The 14,860-nt window shown below is 49.3% G+C and overlaps 6 protein-coding genes across 6 annotated transcripts; 4 read left to right on the top strand and 2 right to left on the bottom strand.

Annotated features, from left to right (window-relative positions):
* Window positions 1-198: 198 nt before the first annotated feature.
* Window positions 199-1,089, top strand: FMAN_13863 (uncharacterized protein; the record flags this gene model as incomplete). Its single annotated transcript, XM_041833384.1, has 2 exons — window positions 199-249; window positions 295-1,089. 2 exons carry the CDS (start codon window positions 199-201, stop codon window positions 1,087-1,089), a joined length of 846 nt encoding a protein of 281 aa, XP_041683754.1.
* Window positions 1,090-1,159: 70 nt separating this feature from the next.
* On the bottom strand, window positions 1,160-2,701 carry FMAN_13862 (uncharacterized protein; the record flags this gene model as incomplete). The annotated part of the gene is made up of 1 exon (XM_041833383.1): window positions 1,160-2,701. The coding sequence occupies one exon, from the start codon at window positions 2,699-2,701 to the stop codon at window positions 1,160-1,162; it is 1,542 nt and encodes a 513-aa protein (XP_041683753.1).
* Window positions 2,702-3,190: 489 nt separating this feature from the next.
* On the bottom strand, window positions 3,191-3,760 carry FMAN_13861 (uncharacterized protein; the record flags this gene model as incomplete). Its single annotated transcript, XM_041833382.1, has 1 exon — window positions 3,191-3,760. One exon carries the CDS (start codon window positions 3,758-3,760, stop codon window positions 3,191-3,193), a length of 570 nt encoding a protein of 189 aa, XP_041683752.1.
* Window positions 3,761-5,085: 1,325 nt separating this feature from the next.
* On the top strand, window positions 5,086-7,420 carry FMAN_13860 (uncharacterized protein; the record flags this gene model as incomplete). Its single annotated transcript, XM_041833381.1, has 2 exons — window positions 5,086-6,568; window positions 6,621-7,420. The coding sequence occupies 2 exons, from the start codon at window positions 5,086-5,088 to the stop codon at window positions 7,418-7,420; spliced, it is 2,283 nt and encodes a 760-aa protein (XP_041683751.1).
* An 847-nt stretch (window positions 7,421-8,267) lies between these two features.
* Window positions 8,268-10,445, top strand: FMAN_13859 (uncharacterized protein; the record flags this gene model as incomplete). The annotated part of the gene is made up of 9 exons (XM_041833380.1): window positions 8,268-8,550; window positions 8,606-8,845; window positions 8,896-8,991; window positions 9,041-9,116; window positions 9,161-9,441; window positions 9,498-9,672; window positions 9,724-9,860; window positions 9,915-10,167; window positions 10,229-10,445. The coding sequence occupies 9 exons, from the start codon at window positions 8,268-8,270 to the stop codon at window positions 10,443-10,445; spliced, it is 1,758 nt and encodes a 585-aa protein (XP_041683750.1).
* A 1,347-nt stretch (window positions 10,446-11,792) lies between these two features.
* FMAN_13858 (uncharacterized protein) lies at window positions 11,793-14,670 on the top strand (the record flags this gene model as incomplete). The annotated part of the gene is made up of 4 exons (XM_041833379.1): window positions 11,793-12,684; window positions 12,754-13,032; window positions 13,087-14,366; window positions 14,413-14,670. The coding sequence occupies 4 exons, from the start codon at window positions 11,793-11,795 to the stop codon at window positions 14,668-14,670; spliced, it is 2,709 nt and encodes a 902-aa protein (XP_041683749.1).
* Between the last annotated feature and the right edge of the window lie 190 nt (window positions 14,671-14,860).

Genomic DNA, 14,860 nt, shown 5'->3' with positions numbered 1-14,860 from the left:
GACAAATGAGGCTTTGGGAAATGTCCGTGAATCCTTCAGCTACGCAATATTGACCGATGAGCCACGTTTTACGTGCCATGATGCATCCTTTTAAGCCTGTTAACTCATCGTCTCGGCAGCTGACTCACGTATAAGCTCACGCAGCATCAGTCCTGAATAGTTAAAACAAAAATCGTCCTGAAACGCGACACCAGTGGAATGAATCCTTTGGGTGCGCTGGACTACGCCGTCCAATGGTTTCTCTACGCAGTGCGTATCATGACACCTCTATGAGATTGAAGCTGACGTGAATAGGGGCTCTACGGATATCAAGACTATTACCCCTTGCTTACGGCGCTGCGACACGTCCGCTCACTCAAACCCTCAACCTCTGAAGACGGAACGGCAGGCATTCTAGGTCGAACGAAGAACACATCGTTTTGGTCGACGATATATCCCACCAAAGGCCTGGGAACATGGCTTGTTGGCGTGGCTGCAGAATCCGCTCTCGAGTCCTACCTGCAAAAGTTTCTCCCGCCCTTCCTTACGAAATGCTTTACAACAATCATCACCGCACCCCTGAAGTTCCTGTGGATTCGATCCATCATGTCCGAGCATCCAATACTTCTCAGCTCAAACATCAGACTTCTTCGTTGCGTCACAGCTAAGCAATGGTTTCACTTCATTGGTACCTTATTAGCTTGCAATGTTGTCGTCGAGATACCAGACCTTGTCTGCAAGCTCGGCCTGCTCTTGCTGTTGGCAAGAGGTGTCGATGTCGTTGAGGAATGGTCAAAGAAAAACACCACGACGCTGGGAATGATGACCCTCAGTGTCTTCTTCACGCTGCAGATCATACACGCGGTTATCAGTGTTCCACACACGGTCGCGGGCGTCGAAGCCGCTCCTGACATAGACGAGGCAGGAGAAGGGAGGAGTACACGGGAACTATTGGTGGATATCAAGACATCGTTGAAAAGCATGAACTTTTCATTGTGGTTCCGCTTCGGGGTCTATCATTGTATCACGTTTGTCATGGCTCGCATTGCATCTGCCGCTGGGGCACTGGGCGATATGGAAGTCAGCATTAGTTGGAAAGACCCTCTGTAGAATCAGAAACCGACGATATATGCTCTTGTCTCTTGGTCTACCTCTCATGCTACAGCCATGCATCTACCGCTCAAGAGACTGTACACTTACCGCCTCCCCTCTTCACCTCCTCCATCAGCACCTTGAACTCCAAATTATCCTCCCCACTCTCAAGACGCTCAAGGTTCACCTCATGGTCAGGAAAGATAGATCCATACTTCTCATCCAGCCAACCATACGGCCAAATACAAAGCCCTTCCTCCTCTTTGACTTTCTTTCTCCAACTCTTGATCTTGTCATTCTCATCAGCCGGTGGCGTATAAGCCTCGTCGCCATAGTAATCTCCTTCATCTTCCGTGATAGGTCGTTCCTTGGTCGGCACACAGATGACCTCCGCAGGTGCTTTCAGGGCCTGACGCGCAGCTTTAAACAGATCAGCCCACCTTGGTGCATCGTCGCCATTGGGATCGGAACTAAACGCCACGCATTCAGTGATGCAGAGTCTAGACAGTGTGCCGTTTGTTGCTTTGAGGTAATCTGTCAGCACAGAGGTCACCGCTATACCGTCTACGTGCAACGATCTCAACGATGGCATGCAACCAGGAGGTATGTACAACGAGCCTTCGCCGCCCAGAAAGCCATCATCATGAGTCTTGAGTTTAAAATATTCCAGCGCGTTCGCATGACCGAGAACATTGGTCGGCAACTCGTTGAAGAAAGCGTGAAAGCCAGGTAACGTGTTAGCCTGCCAACCAGCGCCATTGTCACCACCATACGTATTGAGCGTCAACTTCTTCAACCGGCCCAGAAACTCAGACCATTCCTTTTCCTGCCAGAACGAAGTCTTTCGCGGGAGAAAGTTCAAAATGGTAAACTCATCGACTGGCGAAAGCGTAGCGATATCACGGTACATATCCCGTAAGGCTGCACGCCATGAATATCTACGTTCCTTTCGCTCAACATCTTCCCAACTTTCGGGCTCGCAGCAGAAGTAGATGTAGTTTTTGCCGATATCGTTGTTGTCCCAGTCCGCATCGAGCTCAAAGTTCTTTTCTCCATTGGTGTGTATCGTCAGGGCTCTGCAGCGTGGTAGGCCCTTGAATTGGATGAGATCCTGGATGATTGATGTGTCCGCTTCTTTTCGGGCCCAGACTGATGCGGGAGGGTTTGACCAGTACCACCATCTATCAGGATAATCGTCATTGTCGCTTTCCTCCTTTTCCTCCTCTTCGCCGTCTTTGACGCGCTCGTCTGGTCCTTCGGGCTCTGATCTAGACTCTTCGCCGTCATTCCCTTCCTCATCCTCTGACATATCCACATCAGACGACTCATCCTCACTCTCTTCTTCCTCTTCCTCTTCCTCATCCGCCGTCTCAGTCGATTCCTCGGGGTAGAAAGTAACATTCAACCTTAATTCCAGAATATTCGCTCCATATTTGTTGACGATAGTTGGCAAGATGTGATCCTCTACAAGCGGACAATCGACTCGTAGCGCCTTGAAGAGACATGGCGCCACTGCGGTCCGAAGCCCGGAATTGGCCAGGCTGAGGTTCTTTCGATCATCTGGCTCAAGATAATCCGAAATGGCGAATAGTACTTCAGGTGGTAGATTCTCGAAAAGGTGAACGGACATTGTCGCAGTGGATTGAGCTTTGTGATTAGAGACTGGTATTGAGAGATATTTTAACATCGGTATTGCAAAGCGAAGCTGCCAAAACGAATTGGGGATGGCCACATTATAAGGTTGACAATTGTTGACAGTGCTGCTAGTGAGAATGGTGACCTGAAATGGCGGGACTATGCCTGTAGTGGTCTAGAGTAAGCTTCTGATGCCAGGGCTTTACTGGATTCAGCGTTTACAGAATCCTTCCAGGTTGGCAACAGGCAGCATGGGTACTGATCCGCGGTTGAATACAGCATCAACGCCCTGTAGCGTGACTGCTACTGAGAAGAATGATCTTTGCTCCTCCGATAAAGAGCAGTCGAGTTACAGGGTATTAGTGGGCACTAATCACTGGAGCTTCTTATCAACAGCACCTTGAGTATTGAGCCTCCCTACCTTAGCCTCCGCAGAAGGACATTTATTCTTCAGACGAAATAAAGTGAGACCCGACTGGTTACATCAAACCCCCTCCTCTACCAAGATACCTCTCCCATCCTTCTCCGTCCCATCAACAGGCCCCAAAAACATAATATCATGCAATATCTGCTTCCAAGCGCCATCCTCTTCCCGCCACCAATACTGAACCTTGACCAAAATACCTCGTCCCTTGTTATCCTCCGTCCACATATTGACTCTAAGCCCCTCCCACTTCTCACTCTTCGCCTTCTCGCGAACCTCCTCCAAAGACGCAAAACAAGCGGGTGCCAATTCCCTGACCGTCGCGAAATCTTCTTTTTCGCTTGTAACGAGTGGCCGCATGGTGTAAAAGCTTCTCACGGAAGCTGGATCCATTTCACTAATGTCCCATCCCGCTTCGCGGTAGATCCTCTGGAGGACGTCGCCTGATTCGCGAAGGTAGCGGAGAATGGTGTCTCTGTCTTTTGCGGCGTAGGCTGGGTCTGTGCGACAGATCTGACGGCATTGAGGTGAGAAAAAGAGGGCTTTGGCGTCGATGGACTTTGTTTCACGATATTCGCGGTATAATTTGAAGAGTGCCTCCTCAAGAGGCGAATATTCGGGAGACGCCATTGTGATGTTCTGAAGTGCGGTGAGTAATTCTGCTCGGAAAGTTACTTCAATATTAAGCTCAAATACCGTGTTAAATATCGTTGTACGTGGTGGTGATTATTGAATTAGCCATTCTTTCAGCTTGTATTGAAGCCCGCTTATGTTGTCTCAACCTTGAGAAGCCAAGAAGAAATATCCACGATACTGTGTGTTTCTTGATGGCAAGTCATCGAAAATATTACAAGGCTGCGCTGCTTTCTGGGGGCTTGGGCCATGCGCCATGCATTCGCTTGAAACATCCAAGCTCTGTTGTTAGCAGCATTGATCTAGATCTGAGCGTTAGATCAAGCTTGTGCGACATTGTTACTGCTGCGATAACCGAGCATCCTTGTCTCACCGCCTGGGTGGCATAGCCAAGAGGTAACACGGATACTCCAGGGGCAATCAGAGTTGTTTATATGCTTCACATTGCCGAGAAACTCACTGTTTTCTTGACCATTTCGTTTCCTCGAAACCGTACGTGATGCCAGGCCATCAATTTTCACAGTGGCACAGACAAGTACCGGGATGCAATGCACGCCAGTCTGTTTATGCTCTTGGAGGGGAGATTCTATAACGACTCAAGAGGATCCACTGGATGCCAATGGTCTTTATTCGCGCTTGTTGATGCCACGGTCTCTTTTCCCGACGAAAGGCTATCATGGCCTTGGAAAAATGCGCCTCATCACTGGCCAGATATGTACTCTATCGCCTTGGCAGATTGGGTAACACGAATGGCAGCTTGTCTTGAAGTACCCATATATGGACTCCACTGTACTGCATATAGCCGGAGACTCTGCCTCATCGCAAAATGTAGATCTTCAGGTTTGGCAAGCATGGGACCAGCAAACATGCCACGAGAGGCGAGGACAACTTCAACAAAACACAGAAATACCATTTCTATAGGTTCTGCCGGTAACTTTGTGTGAGTGTTCTCTGGCAGTTGTATTCTGGCACTCAAATGCTTGAGGGAAGAGATAACAAGGTCTATACACTTCTGCAAGCCACTTCATGTTTGCCCAGAAATACTTGACTGTCAGTGGCCAACTCTTGGAAACTGTGTAACACAACAAACGACTAACCACAGTTTTATGACGCCTCAACTTGAGAAAGTGTTTGTAGATGCATAAACGCTAGAACAGACATTTTAATCAAAAAGTGGTTATTTATTTGCTCGTTCCCCTCCTTCTTTTTCCTCTCTCCATCATCTTTGCCATCTTCAACGTCGTCTTCCACTACCAACGCTTCCTTTTCTAGATATCTCTACTACAAACCTCTAAGTCTTATCTTTTACACATACAGACATCATGGATAGCGATCGTCGTTCCCAGCTTGAATCTTGCTCCAGCATACTAGCCGCTGTCAAGCTCATCGAGGAGAGCGCCATAGAATTTCACAGGCAACTCTTAGGTTACCAAGTCCTAAGTTTGAAAGACGACCAGCTAGATCTCGACAACCGAATCAGAGACCTGGGTGCCGAGATGCGCGAACTTCAAGAGAATAATCGAGACATTACTAGCCATGCCAATGAGGCCAAAAGGTTAGGACAGACGCTGAAACAAACCGCCCGCGATATCTCCAGGAAAGCGCGTGAGGAACCTGTAACAGTAGAGGATATTGAGCCATATATTCAAGAGTTCACCGAAAAGACCAATGTAGCCATGGGGGCCATGCTTGCATATCACGAAAGACTCATGGCACAAGCTGGAGCGAACCTGCCACCTACTCCGGCTACTGACGTGGGCGATGATAGTGACAACGACGCGCCACTTGATACACCTGATTATTCCCCTCCCTCTCCTCATCTTACCCTCCGGAGCCCTCCCACTAGTAACCGGACTTCCCCAGACGCAGGAGCCCCCCCATTTTCCAACCATCGTGCACGTTGTCGTGAGATCACGGCCGCAGAGATAGGTGGGTTTTCCGGTCAGAAGATCACCGAGACGCCAGCTGGAAGCGCCGAGTGGTACGTGTTCCAGTGTGAAGAGCACAATTTGCGTTTCGATGGACTTCCGCGACCGGCGCAGGCTGCCGCAAGGCATGCTATAACGCATGGGCTCCCACCTACTCGTCCATCTGCCATTGAAGCATTTGGCATCAAGATCGTTGGTTGTGACGCTGCAATTGCAAAGGCACATAACGATAGGGTCGTCGTGCAAGCTAAGCGAAAGACTGGCTTTCAAGCAAACCGAGGCACTGACGGCAGTGCTTATCGTCCTCAGGGTGAACGACGCACCGACGAGATGGCATCGCTTCTCGGTGACATCAGCCCCTCACATCCTCGGCATATCCCCATCCGGCAAGCAGCAGTGATGAGAAAGCGCACCATTCTCACACGGGAGCTGGACGGCACTGAAAAGCCCTCTGAGATTACCGCCAAGACGATCTACTGGATCAAGTGGCCAGACGATGGCCTCTGTTACCCAGCCTACGTTCTTCCTTGGGAATCCCTCCCGCGATTTCGGAGCAAGTACCTCGCGCCAGTTGACCGCGGACTTTTGGAGACAGTAGATGAGTTGCCAGCCTGTTATGACAGAGCCTACGGACTCGCTGGTGTTTGGGCAGAGGGATACAAAGATGGTCAACGAAAGATGAACAAGCGGGTATACCCCGTTATCTTCTTCACACTTGGGAAGAGGTTTCCGTGGGAGTGTGAGACGGCCTGGGCTGCGGAGGAGGACTTTCGCGTGTTTGATGGCGACAGGGAAGATCCCCAGTTCAAGGCGTTGGTTGATCATTGGCGAGCGAGAGAGAATCGCCAGACTCCGGATGATGAGTTGATTAGACTGAGTAAGTTGATCTTATGTGTCTTTTGATCCATGGTTACTGATGGTGATGGCAGAATTGATGTCACCGCCAGGCGATCAGACATCATCAGACGACTCAAGCAGCGTTCGGGAATCAAGTCAAGAAATGTCACCTGAGAACGGAAACATCGACGACGAACTCCGAAGTTCTTTTATGGAGTTGAATGACTGCTTGGGTAGTGATCGAGGGTCGAGGCGAGGAGGGTCACCCAACAGCGATGACGACGCTGGCGATATCGGAGATGCTTTGGTCCGCGAGGCCATGGAATCTGAATCAAGGCATACCAGTGCTCATCTGTCTCAGCACATGCCACAGCGCCAAGGTAGCGAGACGTATCGTCGCGGTAGCAGGTCCATGTCACTAGACAATGGCCCTCCCACTGGCCGATTCTACCCAGATGAAGGCGAGGATTCAGATATCTATGGTGACGATAAAGTTGGCCCATTCCTCACTAGACACCCCAGCGAGGAATCCAACACCACATCCAGCAGACACAACTTTGGAGAATCCCCCGTGAGGTCTTGGGAGTTCTCTGATTTCATCAATGGAAGGACAACGATCCCCCCCTCAGACGACGAGGAGTCTCTGCAGGAGAATGAGAGTCATTGCGAGATGAATTTTCCTTCCTCGAAGGTTTCTTTAGGGCAGATGGCTCATTTCACTGTGAGCGACGAGGACGTTATGCAAGTCGATGAGCCGTCCACCTCGAGGGAAAGAGTCAGTTCCTCTGAACAGCGGTTGAGACAGGCGATGGCTAGTGCTGCTCGTCAGACAAATTCTGTCTGGCGTGAAACCTTTCGCGAGCACTCTGAGGAGGTCGGTGAGTTGTTGTAGGCGAGTTGCATGTGTTTGTGTATCTGAACACCTTGGTCTCAGGATCATCCTTCTTTCTACGTTGTTAACCCGCCTCTGCATCTATCCCATCATATTCCCCCCTCTTTGGAAACTTTGCTATGTCATAACTACCCTCGCATCATTTTACCTTATGGGTCTCGTCAGCCTAGTCTTTACAAGTAAAATTTCTAATGGCCTACTGTACTAATATCTTCTATGATCTGACTATCAGATGTTATGTCCCAAGGTCAATCAAAGCATTTGTTCTCTCATCCCGTTGTGTCCGTAAACACCGCTGTCCTCCATTACTTACGTGGTCTGATACGAGGACTTACTGCAAACAAAGTCCGACCCGTGACACAGTCGACCTAGACTAACATTATGCTTATTTTAAAGTCCTTGCACTGATCAGTTTAGCCAAAAGCAAAATGCAAGCCACGGGCGCTGATGCAGACTAATCTTGGCTTCGGTCTTGACAACTTCCTCTTGAAGACTTAGACCGTATTCCTACAGCTTATCGTTTGACTGAAACCTTCGAATCAACGTTACAATCACCTTCTTTAGTGTCTTGGCTTGCCAAAAGGTCCTTCGTCGATCCTCTTGGTCCTTGTCAGCGTAACACTGAATTGGCGTCAACGCCTTGGCCTATGGCGTGCTCTACCAGTCTGGAAGGTCATTAGCGTCACGCAATCGACATGGAACCGGGGGCGAAGGGATCGACATACTCGTATCTTGAAATATCCCGATAGCTACTAACAAGAGGAAATGTTTAAAGATGTGAGGTTGCACTGGCTTGCTCGCACCAGAGCCTCGCCATCTTAAGAATTATCTCCATTATTGTCCCACCATGGGCTTTTCTTTATCGAAATGGCGTCCTCAGCCGGAGGCAAAACCGGCTGTTATTGATGTCGATCAGAACTATACATCGGATAGCTCTGATCCTGCGCTTCTTCGCGATGGAAACCTTGCTTTTACGCGTGTGCAGGGCGGAAATGACGCTAAGGCTTCGTATCAGGAGGCTATCGGCGCGCCTGTCGAGACAAACTCACCTCTGGGTTATCATGTTGGATGGCTGACCATCATCTTCTTGAATGTAAACCAGATGATTGGTACTGGTATCTTTTCGACGCGTACGTACCCTTGCCTCCCCTTTTGACTTAGAATCAGCGTACTAACTCACTGTAGCTGGCAGCATCCTCAACGCAACAGGATCAATAGGCCTCGCTTTGATCTACTGGTTCATCGGCTTCATCATGGCTATTGCCGGATTCTGTGTGTATCTTGAGTTTGCCAGTTATTTTCCGAGCCGATCCGGAGCCGAAGTCGTCTACCTCGAACAAGCATACCCTCGTCCAAAGCATTTCTTTCCCATTGCGTATGCAGTACAATCTGTTGTCTTGTCCTTTAGCAGCAGCAATGCTATCGGTTAGTTGCCAGTAGTATTCTGGGTTGTCAGTTACTGACTGGTTGTGTAGTACTGTCTCGATATCTCTGGAGAATCGCTGGGAAGACGCCCAGTGACTGGGAAATGAAGGGCGTTGCCATCGCTGCGTACACACTAGCTGTGATTTGTGAGTATCTCTAGAACCCAAAAGCATGAGTTGACTAATACAAATTCAGGCGTGATTGCTCACAACAAATACTCCCTTTGGGCTGTCAACGTCTTAGGCTTCTTAAAGATCATCACCCTCATCTTGTGAGTTCACCACCTCTTCAATCTTCCCACTCTAACCTTTGCAGCATTTCCATTACTGGTTTTGTGGTTCTCGGGGGCAACGTTTCCAGAATCCCTGATCCAAATGCTAACTTCCGTAACGCCTTCGAGGGCACAACCAACAACGGCAACGACCTCTCAACCGCCTTGGTCAATATCGTCTTCTCATACACTGGCTATGCCAACGCCTTCAATGTAGTCAACGAAGTCAAGAGACCGATCCCCACGATTAAGAAGTACGGTTTCATCTCTGTCCTTCTCGTTGCTGTCCTATACATGCTGTGCAACGTCGCGTATTTCTCTGCTGGTAACCTTCACCGCGCTCTGAGCTTCACGACCTGATGTACTGATGCGAACCTTTAGTCCCCAAGGAAGAGTTTGCAGAGTCCAATGAGATCGCGGCATCGGTATTCTTCACCAGTGTCTTTGGTACCAGTGGTGCTGTGACAGCGTTGAATGTTCTTGTGCTCCTCAGTGCATACGGTAACCTTCTCGCAACACTGATTGGTGCTTCAAGGTTGATTCGTGAGATTGGACGGTCGGTCGCCATATCCCCATAACTTCTCTTCGTTACTGACTCGACATACAGCCAAGGAGTCTTGCCTTTCACTACATTCTGGGTATCAACAAAGCCCTTTGGAACACCCATCGGACCCTATCTATTGAAGTGGGCCATGACGTTCATCATGATCGTAGCCCCTCCTGCTGGTGATGCATTCCAATTTGGTGAGTCTTTCATATCATAAGCTTCTGCTGTCCGTCCTGCTGACTCTGAGCCAGTCGTGAGTCTCAAGACATATCCCGAAGGCCTTTTCTTCCTAGCCATGAGTATCGGCCTCTACATCGTCCGACGTCACAACAAGCGCGTTGGACGAGGAGCTCCAGAGTTCAAAGCCTGGGATGTTGCAGCTATATTCTTCATTCTCATCCAGATCTTCATCATCGTCATGCCATGGTACCCTCCTAAGGGCGGCCCGTACGCTGGCGACGTGAGTTTCTGGTATGCAACTTATTGTGTAGTCGGTATTGCAATGTAAGTTTTCCTCCCTTATTACCAAAAATTGGACCCCAAACTGATCGTGCAACCTTGCCAGCATGATTCTTTGTGGTGTGTACTACGTCTTCTGGATCTATATCATTCCCAAATGGAAGGGCTACGCAATTCGGCCTGAAGTTCTCGAAGTAGACACAAACGGCGCCAATACACATCGCTTAGTTAGGGTGCCTCTTACTGAGATTGAGAAATGGGACGCAGAGCATGACGAGGCTGGGAATTTGAGGCAACGTCACGTTGGCGGTGGACCAGTTTAGGCAGGCGAGGTACTTGAACACAAAGAGATTTGACGTGTGCAACAGACTTAGCTTGCATGAAAGAAATGGTCTTACTTATATAATGATTAAATAGGTGATTTTCAAATTCGAGTACTCATTGGGTCATGGTGGTTAGTCATCGATATATGGGGGTTGGCGTTGACAGGACAGCATTCGTAGGAGCACTCATAGGAAATGCCTATTCGACTCAGCTAGGGATGTGGGTGTATCTAGGCTACGGTCTTGAATGTCTTCGTGATTGCTACGTAGCTTTGCGGAATGCAACCTCTTTCCCTGCTTGTGTTAGTTCTCAAGATCTTGAGTTGGCACAAATACACTGGTTGTAGCAATGATGGGTGAGAAACAGATAAGGAGCTATCACAGGAAGGATAAATTCTCGTAGATTCTTGTTTTTGGTGGCAAACAAGTAGGTGCTTGGGTAGGGCGTTGTACCCGTATCAACAGTGCCTCCTCTTTTACCCGCGCTGATTCGTTACACCAAAGCATAATCAGATTCCCCATCTGAGTCAGGTTCTGGACTTCCCCCATCTTCTCGTTCAGGCCCCCGTGCCAGATACCATTATATTGTAGCCGGATTGACTTGATCATTAATAGGAAGACCTTAGGCTCCTCAGAAAGGCTTACATCTCGTCATTGACTACGGATATCGTCAATAGAGGGATTGGCGGGAAGGCCTTGGGACACCGCCAAGTCGTCCAGTCTCTGATAACCAAACCTTCAAATCTACATGTAGCTACCGCCATTAAGCTGATAACTCGGGAAGATTTGTTTTGGAGCAGAATTCCACAGAGAATTGTCACGTCGAAGACGCTGAGGGACAACTTCAATTTACGTAAAACTTCCGAGTTCCTACTGGTGGAGGCTTTCGGTGAAATCACTGAATCATCAAGTGTTGAGGGGAATTTGGTGACAAACCGATGTACACATGGACTTGAATGCTTGTCAGGCTTATGGCCATTAAAGCCATGGGATGATACGACACGTATCTTCTCCCCGCTGAAAAAGTGCAATACGAGGATTAATTTGTTGAGTTAGTGTCACTGTTGATGACATGACGGCTCGTGTCCCATTTCCTTCCGGACCGACTTACTGGCTCAACATGACGATGGCTTTCGACATGAACCTATTTGTCTTCTAATAATGCAGTGATTCATGGACTGCGTTATGTGACAATAGTATACGAGCGCAGTGATTCAGGGACTAACGTAACACAGTACACCGGCGCTCGTTCTGAAGACTACACTGATGAGACTTTGAAGCATAACAACGCTGTCTCGCCGGGGGCTTGCTTGCAATTCCTTCTTCAACATCATCATCAACAGCAAGATGTCTTATCGGGGTTCCTTCTCCAATCGCCGAGGGCATTCCCCTTCTCGCCCCTCTCAGGGCTCATCCTCTCGTCCTTCTCAAGGATCCTCCTCAAATCCCTCTCAAGCGCCACCTTCTCGCTCTACTCAGGCATCGATTTCTGGCTTTCTCAGAAACCTCTCTTCTCGCGATCAAGGAGCGAGCCCCTCTCAGGGGCCTCCTGCTCAAGGGCCCCCCTCCCGTCCTCAGGGATCCTCCTCTCGTAGTTCTCGTGGAGCTCCTGATCCTAGTCAGAAATCGATCTCTGGCTTTTTCAAGAACCTCACTACCCGCGATGAACAGGAAGAGCCGTCCCAGCGATCGTCTTCACGTCCCTCTCAAGCACCACCATCTCGCCCTTCTAGAGGATCCTCCTCTCGTCTCTCTCGAGGACCTCCTGATCCGACTCAGAAGTCAATTTCCGGCTTTTTCAAGAATCTGACTACCCGTGATGAACAGGGAGAGCCCTCTCAGCAATCGTCTTCTCGTCCTTCCCAGGGATCGCCTTCACGCCCCCCTCAAGGCTTCGATTCCCTGGGGTCCCCTTTGCGTCGAGAGGAGTCACCCTCTCGTCCCTCTCGTCGGCAAGAATCACCTTATCGTCGCCTGGAGTCGCCCGCTCGTCCCCGTCACCCCGATCCTCCCGCTGAGATCCCTTCTCATCTTGATGAGAACCTTGCCGATATTGACCCCGATGTGGTAAATGGCTGGGCATGTCTAGTCACACAAAACTGGAACCCGCGCGATCATACACTTCCACAAGGCCTGGTTCCTGGCCTCAGGGTAATGAAAGGCGACGAGGTATGGGTCCTTCGCACAAACCAAGGCTACGGCTTCGTTCATCGTCCACACGGCGCAACGTATTTGCGAGGTCAGTTATATTTATCTCATTACTACTTATCCTAAGCTCCTCAAAATGTGTATCCTAACTCTCATCTAGGCTGGGTAACCCTTGATGTTCTCTTTAAGGGCGTTCAACGCGTTGATCCTCTTCCAATCGAGCTCCCCCAGGTTCGCAACGTCGGCCAAGGTCAGACCGGAACAGGCCAAAACGCCTCTCCACCTCAAGATGTGCTTCATGCAACACTTCGCGATCTCTGGCAGAGTATCAAACGCGACGGAAACACGCTCAACGAGGCTCTTTCTGGAATGTCAGAATCCAGCAAGAGTATATTCTTCCATAAGAGAGCATCTGAGTATGGTGACTTTGTCAACAAGTGTAAGTTTTTGTCCGTGACCTCTGCATGACTCCACGCTGACTGCGATGCTATAGGTATTACAAAGGAAGCCCGTAGAATCATGGAAAGCGGCAAATTCGAGATTGAGGACCTGAAAAAGCTGACCCCGGTTTCTTCCAAATGGCCCAAGGAAGCGGGAATTTATGTCATCATTTACAGTGACTTCGGTGGCCGCAAAATACAGGACATTCTACACGAATGTGCCTTCTACGTCGGTCAAACCATCGACTTCTATGCGCGCAAGAAAGAACATGAAAAGAACGCCAGGAATGGATATAACAGCGTTCATTATCGTCTCGCCTCAAAGGCCAAGAAGATGATAATGGTGCCAATCGTGATACAAACCACTTCTGACGTTCCGGCTAATTTTCTCGACATCGCCGAGTTCTCTATGGTTTGTCTCCTCAAGAGTTGGTACACAGTCTTGTTCTCTCCTTCTGGCCCCAACGTTGTTGGATCATACAACGGCGATTTCACTGCCTGCTTGACGTTTAACCGCCTGATGCGTCCAATTCGCTCTAGAACTGGTTGGGGCCCTGGTTACTCCTATGGCTTGAATTGGGAGACGCCAGTCTTCAAACACCCTAAAGTCGAAGAGTCTTGGACGTCATGGTACAACTCAACTAAGCAGGCTTACGTTTATCGCACACGTCGAGTCATCCATGTCAAAAGGGATGACATACATGTCTGGTGGGGTAATCACATGGTAGTTCAAATTCCCCTTAAAGTTGGCCAGGAAGCAGGCTTCAAACACAAACAACCAGTTCACCTCGTGGTCGAGGTTGCCAAGAATAAGGAAGGCAAGTATCTCACTCATCCCATGCGCCTTGTTCGGTTTCCTCCCGAGATTGGCCGGAACTCAGAACTCGAGAAGCTTAAATCTCTTGCGATTATGATCCAGTGGCTTCCTGAGGGAGAGACTGAATGGAAGCAGTACTATCTTGAGCGACGACAAATCTGGGAGGCTATTAGCAAGACGAACCCCGCCCTGCGTATATTTCGTATTGGGATGGGTGTGCTCTGCGACGTCGAAAAGGTGACCTATACCAACAGCCCTGACTGGTTGCCCCCAATGCTACGATCCAAAGTCAACTTCCTTCGCTACGACCATCTTCAGCAAAAGCGAGTACTAGAGTTAATCGAGCCCCAGCATTTACAATGGCCTGAGAACTATACTATGGACCATAACAAAGCCAGACTTCTTGAACTCTTCCCACCGCAGCAGTATCCGGACACTCGCATTGGGGAAAAGCCTGGACATGGGTTTTTACCACATGGGCGGAAAGCATGCGATATGTGTTTATCTCAGCGAACAGTACGTACTCATGGTCCTGGCTAGATACCAGAGCTAACACTCCAAGACGACCAAGTGCAATTATGACCTGAATGATCACTCATGCCAGTGTTGCAGGCCTCTAGAACGCGTGTGTACATGGTCTCGAGCTTCCCAGGGCGAAGCCATCACGGATTCATTTCTCCATGGCAAGCCACTCGAGGAGCTTGGCATCGCATTGAATGTATCCAGAAATGAGGGCGCATTCGTCAAGACCATGGAAGTACCCCCATTTGATCCCGAGATCGAGAATGAGGAACACGCTGAGTTGACAGGGGATCAGTAGACTGTGGGGTTAGTGCTAAAACGATGAATGGGGTAGAGGCACCTGGCAAGGAGATGCGTAGTTTGGCTTTGTATTACAGTCTGGCTTGTTGACTTTGTTGAGATTGCCAATAATATAAATAGTTTTTGCGTTTACTTACTATGGTAGACTATGTGGCATGTTACTGGAGTCCGCAAGTATTTCGCATTCG

Source organism: Fusarium mangiferae (genome assembly GCF_900044065.1).
Source record: "Fusarium mangiferae strain MRC7560 genome assembly, contig: FMAN_scaffold007, whole genome shotgun sequence".
Taxonomy (NCBI): domain Eukaryota; kingdom Fungi; phylum Ascomycota; class Sordariomycetes; order Hypocreales; family Nectriaceae; genus Fusarium; species Fusarium mangiferae.
This window is presented reverse-complemented; position numbering and strand designations above follow the sequence as displayed.